General features: G+C 34.0%; 2 protein-coding genes across 5 annotated transcripts in view; both read right to left on the bottom strand.

Annotated features, from left to right (window-relative positions):
* The window catches only part of LOC140449495 (uncharacterized), a 267,953-nt gene that overhangs the window by 130,914 nt on the left and 118,805 nt on the right, over positions 1-18,234 (bottom strand). Inside the window, exon 2 of one of the 4 annotated variants that reach the window (XM_072542682.1) lies at positions 4,796-4,867. The exons of the other annotated variants lie outside the window; for them this stretch is intronic. The gene's annotated coding sequence lies outside the window, so the exon portion shown is untranslated. The remainder of the gene's footprint in view (positions 1-4,795; positions 4,868-18,234) is intronic. 4 annotated transcript variants of the gene reach the window in all.
* On the bottom strand, positions 15,874-16,512 carry LOC140450040 (protein FAM200A-like). Its single transcript, XM_072543463.1, has one exon. The coding sequence runs from the start codon at positions 16,510-16,512 to the stop codon at positions 15,874-15,876; it is 639 nt and encodes a 212-aa protein (XP_072399564.1).

Here is an 18,234-nt window from a genome sequence, read left to right as displayed (position 1 = left end):
ACCGCCTTGCAGAGCATCCAACTAGATGAGAAAGACATCAAACTTATTGCCAAACTTTACTGGAACCAAACAGCCATTATTAATACCAACAACAGAGAATCAAAGCCAATCAGTATTAAACGAGGCGTAAGACAAGGCTGTATACTATCTCCCACCCTCTTTAACGTGTATTCTGAGAATCTATTTAGGGAAGCTTTAAAAGATCAAAAAGGAATTATCATAGGAGGAGAAATAATTAACAATATACGGTACGCCGACGATACTGTGATTCTAGCTGAGAACATCGACGATCTGCAGGAGCTAATCAATAGAGTTGACATGGAATGCACAAATTGGGGACTGTCGATAAATATCGATAAAACTAAATACATGGTGACCAGTAAAGTGGACATCGGCGCAACCCAACTGATACTAAACCAACAACCGCTGCAGAGAGTTCAGCGATTCAAATACCTTGGATGTTGGATTACCCAAAATCTAGATCCATCCTTCGAAATTCGATGTAGAATTGAACAGGCAAGAAACTCATTTCAAAAATTCAAGCCTCTATTATCCAATAACTCATTAAATTTGGAAATCCGTGAAAAGTTTACAAGATGTTACGTGTGGTCTGTACTTTTGTATGGATGTGAAACTTGGACTTTAAACGCCGATATCATGAATCAAATCGAGGCGTTTGAGATGTGGTTGTATCGAAGGATACTAAAAATTCCATGAACTAGCAGAACTAGAAACGAAGAAGTTCTTCGAAGAATGGAACATCAACGAACTCTATTAAATATTATTAAGAGGCGTAAACTAGAATATCTTGGACATATAATCAGAGGACCAAGATATGAGTTCCTTCGGCTAATTCTCAACGGTAAAATCGAAGGAAAGAAAAGGATAGGACGGAAGAAACTCTCTTGGTTGAGGAATTTGCGGCAGTGGACAGGTTTGACCAATTGCTACACGTAGCGCAAGACCGAGATCAGTATAAAAATATTATAAGCATACGTTCCGTAGGGATATGGCACTCTAAGAAGAAGATCTATCATCTTAATATGTTTGGTGTTTCTAATTATAAATCCTAACATCCTAAAAGCCTTATGCATTAGCAATGTGATAGTGATCATTGAAGTGCAAGCTTTGCTGAAAATTCACACCAAGATCTTTACACACGGATTTTCTGGGCAATTCTCTATTATTGATATAATAAACCATTTTAATAAAGTTTCTGTTACGTATGAAGCTCATCACTGAAGACTTTTCAACATTTAGATCCATTCTATTTATCTGAAACCAATTAGATACCGCATTCAAATCTAGTTGTAATAGTTGGCAATCACATTGATCTTCTACAACTCTAAACATCTTAAAATCACCGAAAACATAAAAGATAATTAGAAAGATCTTTTATAAAACAAGCAAATAAGAGTGGTCTCAGGTTGCTGCCCTGAGGAACTCCAGAAGTTACGGAATATTGCTCTGAGAAAAAATTACCAACTCTAACTTGCTGACTTCTATCTGCTAGAAAGAAAAGAAAGAAAAATGTTAATGCATTAATTGAGAGGCCAAATGTGCCCAGTTTTTTTCTAGTAATAAACCATGATCAACCCTATCAAATGCTTTTGCACAATCAGTGAAGATTACATTCATTTGCCTCTTAGTATTTATGGAATCTGCAGCAGATTGTGTGAAAACACATAAATTTGTAAGTGTTGATCTATCCGGTAGAAATCCATGTTGATATTAATTAAAACATTTGATAAAATGTTGTAATAAGTTGTTATATAAAATAGATTTAAATATTTTTGCCAAAGAATTTAAAACACTAATTGGTCTATAATTTTTTACATCATTAATATTACCAGATTTAAAAATAGGAACTGTAATGGCATCTTTTAATTTTTAAAGCTAGATTAAATAATATAACCTGTAATGGTTCAACAAGTTGGTCAATACATCCCTTATAGATATAAGTAGGTAGATTATCTTTACCTGTACATTTCTTGAGTTTTAATCTCTTTACACCAGCTCTAATGGCTTCTTCAGTTATCTCATCAAATTCTAGAATACCATGAAACTTAGGTATCTTCATATCAGATGAGATGATATGCTATAGACTGACTTAAAGTATAGTGCAAAAGCATTAGAAACTCCATCAGAACCAGTGTAAATATTGTTGTCTAACTTAATTTCTGGAACTACTTCTGGACTTCACAAATGACCAAAAACTAGTTGGGTTCATGTTTGTTTCTACAGTGTCATGATATTTTATATAAGACAACATACTAGTATAAAAGTCATGTACTTTAGTTCTTAAACCACAAACATTCTGATAATATAAATCTAGGTTAAGGAATTCAAAAGAGGTTTGCAGCTTTCTACTTACAGGCCTGTTTGTGCTAATAACCTTTACATTTGTACAGTAAAACCTCCCTTAACCGAAACCTTTTTAACCGAAACATCGTTTAACCGAAACGGCTAACAGTTTCAATAATTTCGTCAATAAAAAGTAAATGTTTGTCTCCAAACGTAAACAATTCCGGTAATTTCACTCACCAATTGATGTCTATGTGTGTTGGGAATCACAAAAACCAAGAGCTCTAAAAGATATTTCCGAAAAGGCATTTTAAGGTATAGAAGCCAAAAAAGTTCAGGATGTCGACCACTTTATTTTTAGAATGGTTTGAAAATTAATTCGTCTCAAGTGTAAAATCCTTTTTAAAATTAAAAAACCTTCTCATCAAAGTATTGTTGCTTGCCTCACCCTCAAAATCTACAAAATGGTGACAATTGTCAGATTTTTGCCACCGAATGTCACAAGCTTAATCTAGCCGTTAGACCAGGGAGTCACAGAGACATTCAATAGACATTATAGAGAAGCATTCTTAAGACATCTGTTATTACAGGAGACGAATTAATCCAAAAGTGTTCCCGAAATTCTCAAATCTTTAACAATAATACATTTTTATTGGTGAGCTGAGTCGTGGGCCAAGATCAAATCTTCAACTTTGGAAAAATGCTAGAACAAACTTTTTGATAAGATTTTGATTGACGATCCTGAAGAAGAAAATGGTAAGAAAACGACAGAAGAAATTAAACCTTTCATTAAAAATTTGCCGGGACATGACGAAATTAACTAAGAAAAGATACGTGACTGGTTAGCAGCTGATGACTCAGAACGTGAATTCATCGACCAGGACATCATTGATATGGTTCTTTATCAAGACAACCTGAGCATATCAGATGACGAAGATGACGACCCAAGAGGCAACAGGTAGCACAAGACCGTCGACGAGATTTTCAATGCTTTAGAGGAAAGAATTTTATACAGTAGGCCTAATTAGTTAGGGACACAACCAGATTTTAATTTTTGTTGTCATTACATAAAGTTTTGTCTTTTTCAGATTGCTTTAAGTTTCGTCGAACAATCAAATGAGGCAAACTCATGACGTTCTGCAAATTAACGATGGAGGGAGAGAGAAACATCGTTGTCAAACGAAAACGCAAAAAAAATAGCAGATTTCTTTAAAAAAGCATGTTAAACTTATTCATTTTCCTTAATTTTATTACTTTATTTTGGATTTACTTATTAGAAAACATTACGAAATCAACTCATAGTATTTTTTAATACCAATACTTTGATCAAGAATATTATAAAAAACAATGTTATTTTTAACCGAAATTCTTGTTATCCGAAACGGCCTCCCCCCCCCCCCCCAATTATTTCGGTTAACGGAGGTTTTACTGTATCTGGCTTTTCTAGTTTGTCTGGGTTTATTTGATTGTTTAGTGTGAGGGATCCATTGTTACATTCATCGGTGCTGGCATCCTTTTGCTGGCAAAAAATTTAGAAATTAGTGACCCACTCGGCCAATTTATGCCACTTTAATTTTCTTAACAATCTAACGTTGGGCCAACTGATATACGAAGGTACTCGTATAGGTTACAACAATTGATTATTCAGTTATTAATCGCAGATTCAGTAAAAATTAACTGTAAACATTGACTAACCAGAAGTTCGCAGAAAGTCTAATTTTATTTTCTTGTACATAAGATCCATTAACTTATGAATCATCCTCATAAACGTTGTCTTGTAGTGCTGCCATCTGCGCTCGTTTTATATCGAATTAAAAAGGTTCAGCAAAAGTTATATTGTTTGTTATGGTAAAGTGCGCTCCCAACTTTCATTAATGAATGTACACGCCCGAAGCATGAAACATATTGGAGTCAATAAATAATTGACCCTTACGCTAGGGACACGTGGACTTCTACAAGATAAAAAGCGTTTTGCCTGTCGTCGTCGTTTTGTAGTGGTCGCGCAATTGAATTATTTATTAGTGTATATAATTGACTTTTATACTCATTCATGAGACTATTTACAGCAATGGAATAGTGTCGTGTATATAAATCAATCAGTTTCTATGGGAAAATACTTAATAAACAACAAGTAGATCGTGATTATTTGTCATATTAGATGAGTACTGTAGAACAGAAACTTAACGATATTCTTTAAATATACGAGAACTTGTTTGATCTGATAGTTTCCATCTTTTAGTAGTAAAGGAAAATAGAAAAAAAAAAGCAAAAGGTAGTTGTTAAGATTTTGGTAATATTACAAAACAAAACATACAGCTCTTATGAAATTAATTGTAGATATTCGACTTTTGGAAAGCAGATCAGTACTCGGTAACTGTTTCTATAAATCTGAAAATTGTTCTTTTCTCAATCTTTTTAAGAAGATTATAATGTTCGTTTCATTTCTGAGTAAAATCGACTTGTGTGTTGGTATAAAACAGGCGAAACTTACATATTATCTCTTGATGTATCTTCAATTTAAGTCTGACACTTTTTGGCACCATCCAGATCTTTTTTCACTCACCTGTAAAAAATATATCAATTAGTACATACAAGTCAAAAATTTGTCAATTACGATGTTTTTAATGGCATCAACTAGGTGCCAATCAGGCAGTCACAACATGACTAATAATTTAATGACCCTAAAGTCCATAATATATCAATAACGAAGAGTTGAATAATATGATTTAAGTACTGAAATTAAAATAAGATATAAGTTAAATAAAGCTTCTCTTCTATAATTCAAAATACCTTTCTTTGTATTATCTGCTTTTTATTTATATATACATATATATATATATATATATATATATATATATATATATATATATATATACCCGGTTCACAATTTGTTGATAGCTCACTACAAGTTTAACCCTAATTAGAAAACTGAAATACAGAGAGGATAGGTAATACGATATAATAGTAAAAACCAACCTAAAACTGACGGTTTAAGATGTTTTCGACTAACCCACCTTATATCTGAAGGAATACAATACCTTATAATCCTATTACGGGGGTATTTTGAATGGTTAGAGATGAACGACCAGTGTCGTAGAGTATATGATTGAAACATTTATTTGAACTAAATAAATATATTTTTTAAATTGTACTTATGTAAATTGTATTTTTTAATAAAACTTATTTATTTTATTCAAAAATAAAAAGTTTCTTGTCATTTGTAAAAGATACATTTATTTAATTAAGGAAAAAGTAGCCAAATGTCACATGGCAAAATTTCCAATGTGTTTTAAATGTATCCATTATTTTCGAATCCGGAGAAAACTAATAAATATTTTTGAAAAATTTAAACGCAGAATGAAAGATTACATTATTACTCAGGGCAGAAAGTCCCTGAAAACTTCTACAATGTTTATTTTAATATGTTATGTAACAGGGGTGAAAATAAAAGAGAAAATATATCAACTTCGAAATCCGAGTCGTCTTGAGGGTTAATAATTAGCGGTTGTGTCTCTACGGTCGCATCAATTATGTTATCAAGATCCCACATTTTTTGTTCTTCTTCTATTACATGTCTTACTGCATCTTTCCAGTTTTGTTTTGTAATATGTTGTAAAGACTCGTATAACAATTCACGTACAGCTTGTATTTTATATGACGTATTTTTTCTAGCCACACAACTTTTCATTTGTGCCCAAATGAGTTCAATTGGATTTATTTCGCAGTGGCAGGGTGGAAGTCTAAAGACTGTGATGTTTCGTCTTTCCGCCATTTTGTCAACTACGTATTTCTTGAACTTAGATTTGTGTTGTCGGGCAATTTTACAAGTTCTGCTTTTACCATTCCATCTTCGTAAGGCAGATACTTATTCCGCAGCCAGTCAAGAATATCCTGTTTCTTCCACGCATTCGTTTGAAGTCTTTCTACTAGTCTTGAATGATAAGGTGCATTATCTAATACTATAATTGAATTTGGTGGTATGTGTTCAATCATCTGCTCAAAATACTCTTCGAAAACATCAGCTGTCATCTCCTCGTGATAGTCTTTTGTGCTTTTGGACTGAAATTCCAACAAACCATGCTTAACAAATCCTTTTTCACTGCTAATGTGAGAAATTATTAATCTACTGCCTTTACCAGAAGGTGGGGAGATACCAGTAGACCAACCTTCCATAAAGGCTTGCCTGGAGCTTAATATATTTTTATCTGACCAAATTTTTTTAGAGTATGGCCTGAGTTTACCCACGTTTCATCCTGGTAGAAGATGGGCCTTCCTTCAGCCCGGAATTTTCGTATGGATCTTAGATAATTTCTTCTTCAACATATTAATTCCATCCTAATTATCTTGCAACGAATAGTACCTTCAGATATGAATTCCAGGTTGTCTAGTAAAGTGATTAAACGCGAAGATTAGTATTGAAATATCCAAAGAGATAAGGTATTCTTATTATTTACGAAATTGTTAATGGTTAAATTCTTATTTTTAATAATATATAATAACCAACATTAGTCGTGAAAGTTTTAATTGTTTTTTTGCTAAATATATTAGTATTAAAATATTATCAATATTATATATAACAGTATTAAAACATTATATTATTATTCAATGAATAAACACCTTAGGAACGCCTATGATTTACGACCGTTTTATGAGTTTGAGGCACATTTCGTGCTCTCAACAATTTGTGAACGAAGATATACCTATGGCTGGAACCACATTCTATTCGGTATTTGATTTTGCATAGTGCAGTATCTAGAAGGGATGGTATAAGTATGTTGTGGCCAACATTCGTTCTAAATATTAAAATATTTCATTTTAATATAAACGACTGCATCAAAAAAACTTACAGGTAGTTTATTGGTCAAACCATTTTTTACACTTTTTTTGCTAACATATCAACATGCTCGTTGTGTCTAAACCGATATATACTTTAAACTAAAAAAATCGGTTGCCTGTAAAGTCGGTTTTACGGGCGAAGATTTTACGTGACAACGTCTTTTTCTCGGTAGAATATTTATTGATATGAATATTATTAAATTGCACAATAGGAACAAGGAATTGAATGAAAATAAGAATTGCACAAATTTTAACTATAGAAATATATTTTGTTTACTAAAACATTGTACATGTAAACTTAAACTTAACTAATTTCTATTTGAGTGATTTTGTTGAGGATAGGACGATGATAGGAGAAATAGCATCGCACCAGCGGACCGATCATGTTTGAGTGGGAGAGAGACGCAAGGCATTCGCCGGTCCGGCGGGCCTCTCTCTCGTTCGGTGACTCATCGTAACAGACGTGAGCGGGCGTTACACTTTTTCATGAGTGACTCCGAGCCACAACCTAATTTAAGACGTTGTCACGTCAAAAAAATGTTGCAGTTCCAAAACCCTTTTTTTAGTTGCATATATGATATAATTGGAGGAGTTATAAATTTGTACCTACCTTTTAAATTACGAATGAGTGCTGCATCTAGATAAAGATACAACAAATAGATATCTCTATTAGTTTTGTGTAAAGAACTTACTTACATTCCTACTAGTATCACATTTCTTTTTCCATAGTTTCTACTACTAAAAAATTTTAATAAATTTATTGGTGAATGAAATTTTAAAGCTCACCACATCCATTCTCATCGCCACATCGTTTCAACAGATTTTAAATAATTGAAACCGGAGATAAATTACGGTCCACGTTATTTACTATAAATAATTCACAAGTATTCAAATTCATTTGGAAACGTTCGAAAACATTTTCGTGTAAAGAGTAAATTTTGGACCGCGTTTTAGTGGTCAGGTACAATGATTTATGCTACTATTATTCAGTCAGAGATAAAAATAACGGTCATTGTTGACCAAATTGTGAAGTTGCGAGGGCGATTTTCATTCAGCGCTCGGTTCAGATTTAGAACTGAAGGATATTTTGGTATCGCACACAATTTTTCATTTAAATATTTCACAATATTTGATAACAGGAGAAATATTACAGTAGCTTCCAATAAAGTGATTATAAACATGGCATTAATATAACAAATGTTGTGGCAGTTATGCTTTACTTATGAAGAATAAAATAGAAGAAATGAAGATAAAAAACAACAAAGGAACTGTCAATAATTCAAATCTTGAGGAATTGCACCCTGTTATAATGAAGAAACGTTTGGCTCAGAAAAAAACGCACCTGGACTTTCATGATTTTCTTCCATAGAAGACTGACACTGATGTTTTCCTATTAAAAAAAACTGTTTGTTTCATTGGTTTAGTTTTAAGTACTAGTTTTTAGGAGTAAATATTAATGATAAATGTTTTACAATAGAATATATCAGGCACATATTTTAGTTTTTACGCGATATTTAACTGTAAAATTCATTTTTTTCAAAATATTTTGTGACATTCATGGTTTTCTCCCGAGACCCTTCATACATGGTTGGTCTACCTTTCCTAGTTCCATTAGACATAGTGAGTTTTTTGCTTTAAACTTAAGTGAGATATTACCAGCTCAACATCAAGCCGTACAACAATTTGCTGACTACTTGGTGGACAACATATTTCTGAGTTGCAGACTTCCCTTCTAAGATGTAGGTGGAAAACAGTTCATCACTTGAGCGTACAACCAATGCCTAGGAAAGTTTCAATTCTAAATTTAATTCGTTATTTTACAATCCGCCCCCTTGTATATTTCAATTTTTATAAGTTTTAAAAGATACTCAAATTGAGACTTACATAAAAATACGCAATTAAAGCAAAATAAATGCCTTGTTTTAATTTTTATTTGTTTAACTAAGAGCGTAGGCGCAAAATTTCGGGCCAAAGCTTTTTAAATGCATTCATTTTTTTCGCATCCTGAAAAACTCATAAATATTTTTTAAAAATTTCAAAGCAGAATGAAAGATTACATTATTGCAGAGGGCCGAAAGTCCCTTAGAATAAACAAAAAGTTTCTTTTGAATGAGATAATTGAAATTAAAAATCACACTTAATTTCTCTTTTTTTTTCACCGCTGTAACTTACTAAAATAAACATTATAGAAGTTTTCAGGGACTTTCGGCCCTCGGTAATAATGTAATCTTTCATTTTGCTTTTAAATTTTTCAAAAATACTTATTAGTTTTCTCAGGATTCGAAAAAAAAAAATGAATGCATTTAAAAAGCATTGGTCCGAAATTTTGCGCCTACGCTGTACACTTGTATTGACTGCTTTATGTCATATATTTTCGAATTGGTACAAATTATTTCAGTAATTTTTATTAATTTAATTTAATTTTAATTTTTTAACAGAATTAATATCAAAGTAGCTAACAAAATTTATAAAACAGATAAAAATTTTTAATAAAATTTCTAAATCACTAAATTTTTTCAAAATAGGGACAAAAATAAAGTGAATATTGTCTAAATAATCTTATTCCACTCTCTTATATATATAAATATGAAACAACCAATATTTTATATAATTTCTGTATAAAATACAAAAGTCACAGTACCAATTTTGGTAGTAGAAAAATGTTTAATCCGCTTAACAATGGGAGCGAAATAAGTAAGTATACGGTCTTTGGAGCAAACTAGTAAGTATATAATTAAAAAGGGTTTTTTTGACCTCCGGAGCGAACTAGTATGCTCCGAATTCCATATTAAGGTTTCGCAAGTTCTTTGGAATGTGAGAAAAGACAAAAGAAGAAGTAGTTTATAAAAGCTCTCATCTCACACTTACGTTATTGAATATAATTATTGTTATAATAATGTTGTTACATTAATTAGTGAATACTTATAAATCATCCCATTTTCTACTACAAATACAGCCCCCAACTACTCCATTTCTCATAAAATATTGTTTGACCCTCGTATTTTCTGCCAATAAATAAAACCTAGAATCATAACTCCGGATTGATGTTACGTAATTTGTGTATACTTTACATAATAATTAGTTTTGTTATGTACTCGCAACGAATACTTGCTCCAAATACAACTTTCGTAGTCGAAACGTCTTCGCAGGCGGCGGCGGCGGCATGTGCGTGGGCGGCGCGTAAAGGATGAATGGACGGCGGCGTTGCCATAGTAACGCCGAAGCGTCAAGGCTGCATTGATTTTCAAACCAAGGTTGTGCAAGGAAACAGTGTCCAAATGATGGAAGAAGGTGTTTATCCGTATTTTTACTAGCAACAATTTGTCGTGAGTGAATAGGACAGTCAGACTGATGCCGTACGTGTACAAGTTGAAAGTTGTGCGATTATTGGTATTATTAGTATTCTTAGTAGCTCTTAATTGATTGTTTTACGTCAAAACTAATACGTAAAGTACTGAATGTGTGATTTTTATTTGGTATGTAACCGTATACCTCCATACAGAATGATTCTTATAGAAATTACAAACATTTGATATGTACTAGATTCAATGGTATTTCGGTATACGTCTACTTGAAAATATTTTTAATTCGAAATAGGTCCTTGGACAAATTATGGACCATATGCCTAATAAAAGAAGTTAGTACACCCCGCAGAAGGAACAAAACGAACCATAACCGGGGAACATTGGTTTACCAGTGTGCCACAACAAAGAAAAACTATTGGAGGAGAAAAGACTAACTCATGTTGGTACCATGAAAAAGAATAAACGTGACATACCACCAGAGTTCTTACCTAAAAAAATATAGAAGAATGAACTTCACTTTCTGGTTTTCAGAAAAATTTCACCATGGTTTCCTGTTGTTCTAAAAGAAATAAGGCCGTGCTATTAATTTCTTTTACGCACAATGATAATGCGATTGACCCGGAAACTGGTGAGAAGAAGAAATCCAATATCGTCACCTTCTACAACTATACTAAAATAGGTGTAGATACAGTTGATTAAATGTGTGAAAAATACAATGTAGCAAGAAACACAAATCGGTGGCCCATGCTCATATTTTATGATCTGCTAAATATATCTGCGATATATGCCTGCTGTGTGTATAAAGCTAATAACATAAATGAAAAATCGGTAAGATAGATAGTTAGAACGGCTATGAATAACTATTCTGATGAGACTTATTAAGTCGAAATACGTATCAATAGATACATAGACGCTTTGAACGTGAAATGAAATCTTTTCTGTCTTTTTCATTTCATAAATGAAAAAGTTTCAAGGAGCAACTTCATTGAAAACATAGCATGGAAACTAATAAAACTCCAAATTCAATATAAATAGATTAACTATACCAGAGGTTCCCAACCTTTTTTAGCTTGAGGCACATTAACTTAAAAACTCGTTCAGCCACAGCACACAATGTATTGTTATGTGATTTTTTCACTATGTTACTTTCTTTAAAAAGATAATTTAAAACATAATTCATTGAGTTAATGCTGTGCTTATTACGGAAACTAATTAGAAAAATTGAGAAAACAAAATGTATTAAATCATGGCAAGAAATAGATGAAAGAATTATCCTCATGGAAATTAAGAAAAATGGCCATGAAATAGTGGTAATTGGAACATATGCACCGACGGATGACTCAAGGGTTGACAGCAAGGAAGAGTACTTCAACAAGTTAACAACTGTTCTAGCCACAATTAATAAGAAGAAAGAAATTTGGATCTTAGGTGATCTTAATGCAAGAACCGGAAAGAGCTCCAACAGTGAAATAATAGGGAGATATGGAGAAGACATTCTGAACGACAATGGTCAAAGATTAATAGATTTTTGCGAGGTACATTCTTTGAAAATATTAAATGGTTTCTTCCCCCATAAGAATATACATAAATTTACATGGACGCAGCCTACCAGGAATTTAACATCAATAATTGACTATTTCATTCATCGTAAAGATTCTAAACTAAAAACGAAGGACGTGAAGGTGTTTAGAGGGCCAGAATGTGGGTGACCACCATATGATTATTGCAAAAGTAATAGTGACATTTAAGAGAGAACAATCAAGTCACAAAAATGATGAAGAAACAGACATAGGAACAACCATAGAAAACATAAAATATAACCTGGAAAGCTTTAAACAAGATTCGACAAAGTTCTTATATAAAATTAGAATAGCTCAGAAAATAAAAAATATAGAAACAAAGGACTTAGACCCTGAAAGTCTGTATGAGGTAATTAAAAAATATATTCATGAAGCGGCAAATGAAGCACTGGGAAAAGTTGAAAATCGGAAAAAAGGAAAACCTGAATGGTTGTCAATGGAACTAGAAGAGAAAGTTCTCAAGAAAAAACAAGCATATCACATATGGCTTCAATCCAAAGATCCTCAAGACAGAGAAATATACGCTAAATGGAATAGAGAAGTTAAAAAAGACGTGGATAAGGCGAAAAATATAAACTGGGAGGCTAAGTGTGATGAACTGGACAGATTTATGGGTGGAACAAAAGTGGCGCAAGCTTGGAAAACATTAAAGCAGTTTAGGAAAAATGAAGACAACATTTCTCTCATAAAGTTAAATGAATGGGAAGAATATTATACGAAACTGCTGAAAGAGGATAGAGTAGAGTACAGATGGGAAAAGATAAGGGAATTAATAGACAACAGAGACGAAAGACAGGAAATCCCTATAATAACATTATCTGAATTGACGGAAACCTTAAAAGAGGTTAAAAACGGAAAAGCCGCAGGGCCTGGAGACATTCCCATAGAGCTGGTTAAATATGGGCCGACTGCACTTTTAGAATTAATAGTAGACCTTTTCAATAAATGTTTGTGTGGAGACCAGGAAATTCCTAAAGATTGGAATAAATCTTATATAAGCTCCATATATAAGAGAGGGAATAAAAGAGACTGTTCCAAGTATAGAGGTATTAGTGTGACGAGCTCTGTGGGCCGGTTGTACTGCAGAATATTAAAGAAGAGGGTTGAAAGACAGATACAAGACATTGAAGAACAAAGCGGCTTTCGTACCGGGAGATCCTGCCTTGATAATATATTTATCCTACGACAAATAATTGAAAAGCGTGTCGAAAGAAGTAGAGAGACCCATTTGGTATTTATAGACCTTGAGAAAGCATATGATAGTGTCCCGTTAAAGAAAATGTTTGAGGTCCTCAAAAGGTCCGGATTGGATTCGACGTATATTCGAGCGATATATAAATTGTACGAAAATGCAGTTAGTTGTGTAAAAATTGGAACCAGAACCTCAAATGAATTTAAAGTCACTAAAGGCCTAAAGCAAGGATGCTGTTTGTCACCGACACTCTTTAAAATATACGTCCAAGAAGCATTGAGGAATTGGAGAAATAAATGTAGATTTATGGGCATCGAAGTGGGACAAGAAACTTTGTATACATTGTTGTTTGCAGATGATCAGGTGGTGGTTGCAACCGATGAGGAAGATATAAATTATATGAATCGAAAATTATTTGAGGAATATGCCAAATAGGGGCTTACTGTAAACATAAGCAAAACAGAATATTTAAAAATTGGAGGAAATACCACAGATCTGAGGCTTGAAAACGCAGTCATAACTTCGCGTATACAGAGCAATTGTAGAACCAATTACCACATATGGTGCCGAATGTTGGACGATGACAAAGAATGAACGAGATAAAGTAGACGTTGTGGAAATGGATTATCTTAGAAGGTCATGTCGAGTATCGAGAATGGAAAGAATCAGGAATGAGGAAATACGAAACCGTACAGGAATTAGAGATACTCTTTCAGATAGAATACAAGGAAGGCAATTACAATGGTATGGCCACGTGATGAGAATGGAGGAGGAGCGGTGGCCAAAAAAAGCCTTAATGTATGTTCCGCCAGAAAGAAGGAAAAGGGGAAGACCACCAAATTCCTGGAGAAGAGAAATTACAAAAACAATGCAATCTAGAGGCTTAGAAGAGGGAGATTGGAGAGATAGGAAAAGATGGAGGCTGAAATGCGGGAAGCGGCAATCGCCGTAGGACCCCCGTTATATGATGATGATGAGAAAACAAAATTTTAATGCACTCATAAACATATATTTTGTGTGAAAAGAGACGAGTTGATAAAAAAAATAATGGAGTATAAAACAGAATGTCCGTCTAATTAAAAATAGTGACAACATATCTAATGCGATATTTTGTGCTTGGTGATCCTTTATTATTAAATTCTTTCTAGGACGTATTGTAAACAAGCACACCCTAAAAACTCGTCCTCTAAAAGATTTTATTAGCTGTGAACGATTTTTGTTCTTGATGTCGTTTATCGACGAGAAAGCAGATTCACAGATATAAGAAGTTGAAAACGGTATTATTGCATTCATTAACTTTGATTTTCTTGAGTTTTGACTGAGCCTCTGCTTCTTCAACTAGTTTACTGTATTTATGTTTAAGTCCACGGCCGTTTTTTATATCTATCAGTTCACCCTCTTCATCAGTAGTGAACAAGGCCGTGTCATAAGCCGATTCGATGTATGGATTTCGCACCCAGTCCATTGATGACGGATCGAGGGAGGGAAAATACTTTTTGATATTGTCATTGGCAAAGAGAGCTTCTTCTTTTTCAAGTGCCCTGTCCGTTGCGAACGTTGGCTATTAACATGGCAATTCTGATCTTATTTGCGGCGCTTCTGAATAGTTCGACCGATGGGAGCCCGAACCACTTCCTCAGATTTTGGAGCCACGAGTGTCTTCTCCTGCCTGGCCCTCGCTTACTGTCTATTCCCTGGACAATCAATTGCAGTAGACGGTACTTATCGTGTCTCAATATGTGGCCTAGATATTCAAGCTTTCTTTGTTTAATTGTATTCACGATTTCTTTCTCCTTTCAGATTCTTTGAATTACCTCTGTGTTGGTGACATGTTCGGTCCAGGATATACGAAGAATGCGTCGGTACACCCACATTTCGAATGCTTCTAGTTTTCTCGTGAGCGTCTCCGTCAGCGTCCAGGCCTCCACACCATACAGTAAGATCGGAAAAATGTAGCATTTAACTAGACGTAGTTTTAGGGGAAGAGACAAATCCCTGCTTATGAGGAGCTTTTTCATATTGCTAAATGCTGCTCTAGCTCGTTCTATTCTCGCCTTAATTTCTGTGGCCTGTTCCCATTTTGCATTTACGTTGGTGCCAAGGTACACATAAGATTCTACATGGTCAATTAGTATGTTACTTATCCGTAACTGTCGAGCAGGCTGTTGCTTCCTGCTTATCAGCATCCACTTTGTCTTCTTGAAGTTGAGGCTCAGGCCGTATTCCTCACTAACTGAATAAACTCTTTCCATTACCTGCTGTAATTCGTCTATGGTACTGGCAAGGATCACCGTGTCGTCGGCATATCTTATATTGTTCGTTAACTCGCCGTTTATTTTTATGCCCTCATTTGCATTTTCCATATATTTATTAAATATTTCTTCGGAATAAATATTGAATAGGAGTGGGGATAATATACAACCCTGACGGACACCTCTTTTGATCTGCACACTTTTAGTGAGTTCTTTGCCAATTTTTGCTCTTGCTGTTTGACCCCAGTATAAGTTTGCCACAATTCGAATGTCCTTGTCGTCAATACCTGTCTTTCGCAGAATATCTATCAATTGTTCATGATTGACATTGTCAAATGATTTTCTAAAATCCACAAAGCACAAATACACGTCCTTATCAACGTCTCTTTTAGAAAGAGAGCTTACTAAGACTTTTCAAAAAAAGGTCTGACAGATTTGGTTCTACATAACAAATTGTTTGTTAACTGAAATATGTCCCACGTGGCTTGATTTTCAACTTTCTTTATCCACAGCAAAAGCTTTTGCTGAAAGGAACTGATTTTATCAGTAGAGATGAGGATGTTTTCTTGCTTTACCTGCATGCTCCTATTTAAAACATACAATTTTCCAAAAATATCTGCCAAAAACGCAACTTTAGTGCAACAGGTGTCATCACTAAGGAAATTGGCATATTCAGCCTGTTCACAAGTAAAAAATACTAACAGCTCCTCTTTAAGTTCATAAAATCTTTGAAGGACACGTCCACGAGATAACCATCCTACTTCTGTATGCAACAATAGCTGCGTATGCTCAGAATCCATAGCAGAACACAAACTGTTAAATAATCTCGCTTTTAAAGGCCTAATTTTGATGTAGTTCACAATTTTCACAACAGTTTGCAAAACGTCATTCAGTGCCAACAAGTGCTTCTGTGTAAAAAACAATGTGTGAAAATAATATCTGGATTTTCCTTTTGGACTAAAGCCAGAAACCCTGTTAAGTGTCCTACCACCGCAGGGCAACTGTCTGTGCAAACACTTAACCCTTTGAGACCCTGTGTACATGTGTATGTACATAGCTTTTATTGTTTTGTTAAATACCAACTACTCGCTTATCTATACCGAAATAGCATTCAGTCACTCAAATATACATTTACGATCCACATTTTTAACTTCTGCTTCCATCTAGTGGTCAACAGGTAAAGTTGTCAGCGATTTTGTTGTAAAGTGTCAGCTGTTTAGTTGGTAACCGATACTGCTAGTTTTATTTTACGAGAAACTGTTATCTTTTGTGAAACGAAATCGATCCAACTTTTTAAGTGTGATTTATAAGGTAAGTAGTTTTTTATAAAGTACAAAACATTGCCATAAAAACGATAGTTTTGAAATAAACAAACATTTTTTAGATGCACATGAGCATGTACAAGTGGTCTGAAAGCATATTTCTGATTGTACATCTGTATGTACATATGGTCTAAACTTGGGTTTTAACTTAGTATTGTTGATTGCAGATAACATGGATTACAAAAGAAAAAAATATGATTTCGACAACCCAAAACATCTCCAAGAGTTAATTGACCTGATAGAGGACGGTAACGTATCAGAAATAGACAATTTGGAAGTTCCCGGAGGAGAGCGTTCTGACGAGGAGGATGGAATTCTGGATAACTGTGAGAATAAATCTATTATAAGACCAGGGGTTGATGCTTTGACCAGACGTGACACTGAGAGACTGGAAGAAGGTGATGGCAGCGAAAATGATAATGAGGAGTTAGGGAGAACTTATGATTCAGACGACGAATATATACCAGATGAAGTTGCAGGTTACTCGGGTACAAAAAAATTAGGAAGTAAAGTATGTTTCTCAGAAAAGGATTGTTCTAAAAAACCAAAACAAAGAGAAATTAAAACAAAAAAGAGGTAGAGTGGACTAAGGCATCGATAGAGACTCCTACATTTACATGGCATCCTACTTCCCCAAATACAAGTCTTACAGAGCCACTGTACCCAATTCAGTATTTTTCGAAGTATATTTCAAATGATTTGTTTGAAAATATAGCAACATTTACAAATGTATATGCCTTACAGAACGGAAAAAATTTTAGACCAACTAATGAAAGAGAAATTAAAATTTTATTTGCACTTCATATAATAATTGGAAATTTAAACAAATTTCCCAAAATTAGGATGTACTGGGAAAGAAGCCTTGGTATTAGAATGTTCCTAGATAACCTGTCTAGGGACAGATTTTTCCAGCGTAGAACATGTTTACATCTAGTGAACAATTTGGAAAGACCAGCAGGTGATACAGATAAATTTTATAAGGTTCGTCCTATCATCGACGCTGTCAGAAAGAGATGTTTACAGCTTGAACTTGAGGAAGTACTTAGTGTTGACGAGCAAATGATTCCTTATACAGGAAAACTTTCCGTAAAACAATATGTGAAGGGGAAGCCCTGTCTTTGGGGAATAAAATTATTCGTCTTGTGCGGAAAAAGTGGTCAGGCTTTTGATTTTGTTTTTTATCAGGGTAAATCTACAGAACTGAATGCAGATAATAAAACAAAACATGGATTAGGGGCATCTATCGTTCTTCAACTAGCCGAAAGAATTTCCACCAGTGAAGGCCACAAATTATATTATGACAATTATTTCTCATCCTATGAACTACTTGAAATATTATTGGCCAAAAAAATATATGCTGGAGGGACTATTCGAATAGATAGATTTTACAAACCTCCTGTGTTACCAGACAATGAAATGCTGAAACTACAGAGAGGTTCCGTA

Source organism: Diabrotica undecimpunctata, chromosome 9 (assembly GCF_040954645.1).
Source record: "Diabrotica undecimpunctata isolate CICGRU chromosome 9, icDiaUnde3, whole genome shotgun sequence".
Taxonomy (NCBI): Eukaryota; Metazoa; Arthropoda; class Insecta; order Coleoptera; family Chrysomelidae; genus Diabrotica; species Diabrotica undecimpunctata.
The sequence above is the reverse complement of the archived record's forward strand: the minus strand, read 5'-3'. Positions and strand labels throughout refer to the sequence as shown.

What these genes read in the sequence shown, in the direction of transcription:
- LOC140450040 (XM_072543463.1), bottom strand. Translation starts at nt 16,512, where the DNA reads ATGTACACAGGGTCTCAAAGGGTTAAGTGTTTGCACAGACAGTTGCCC.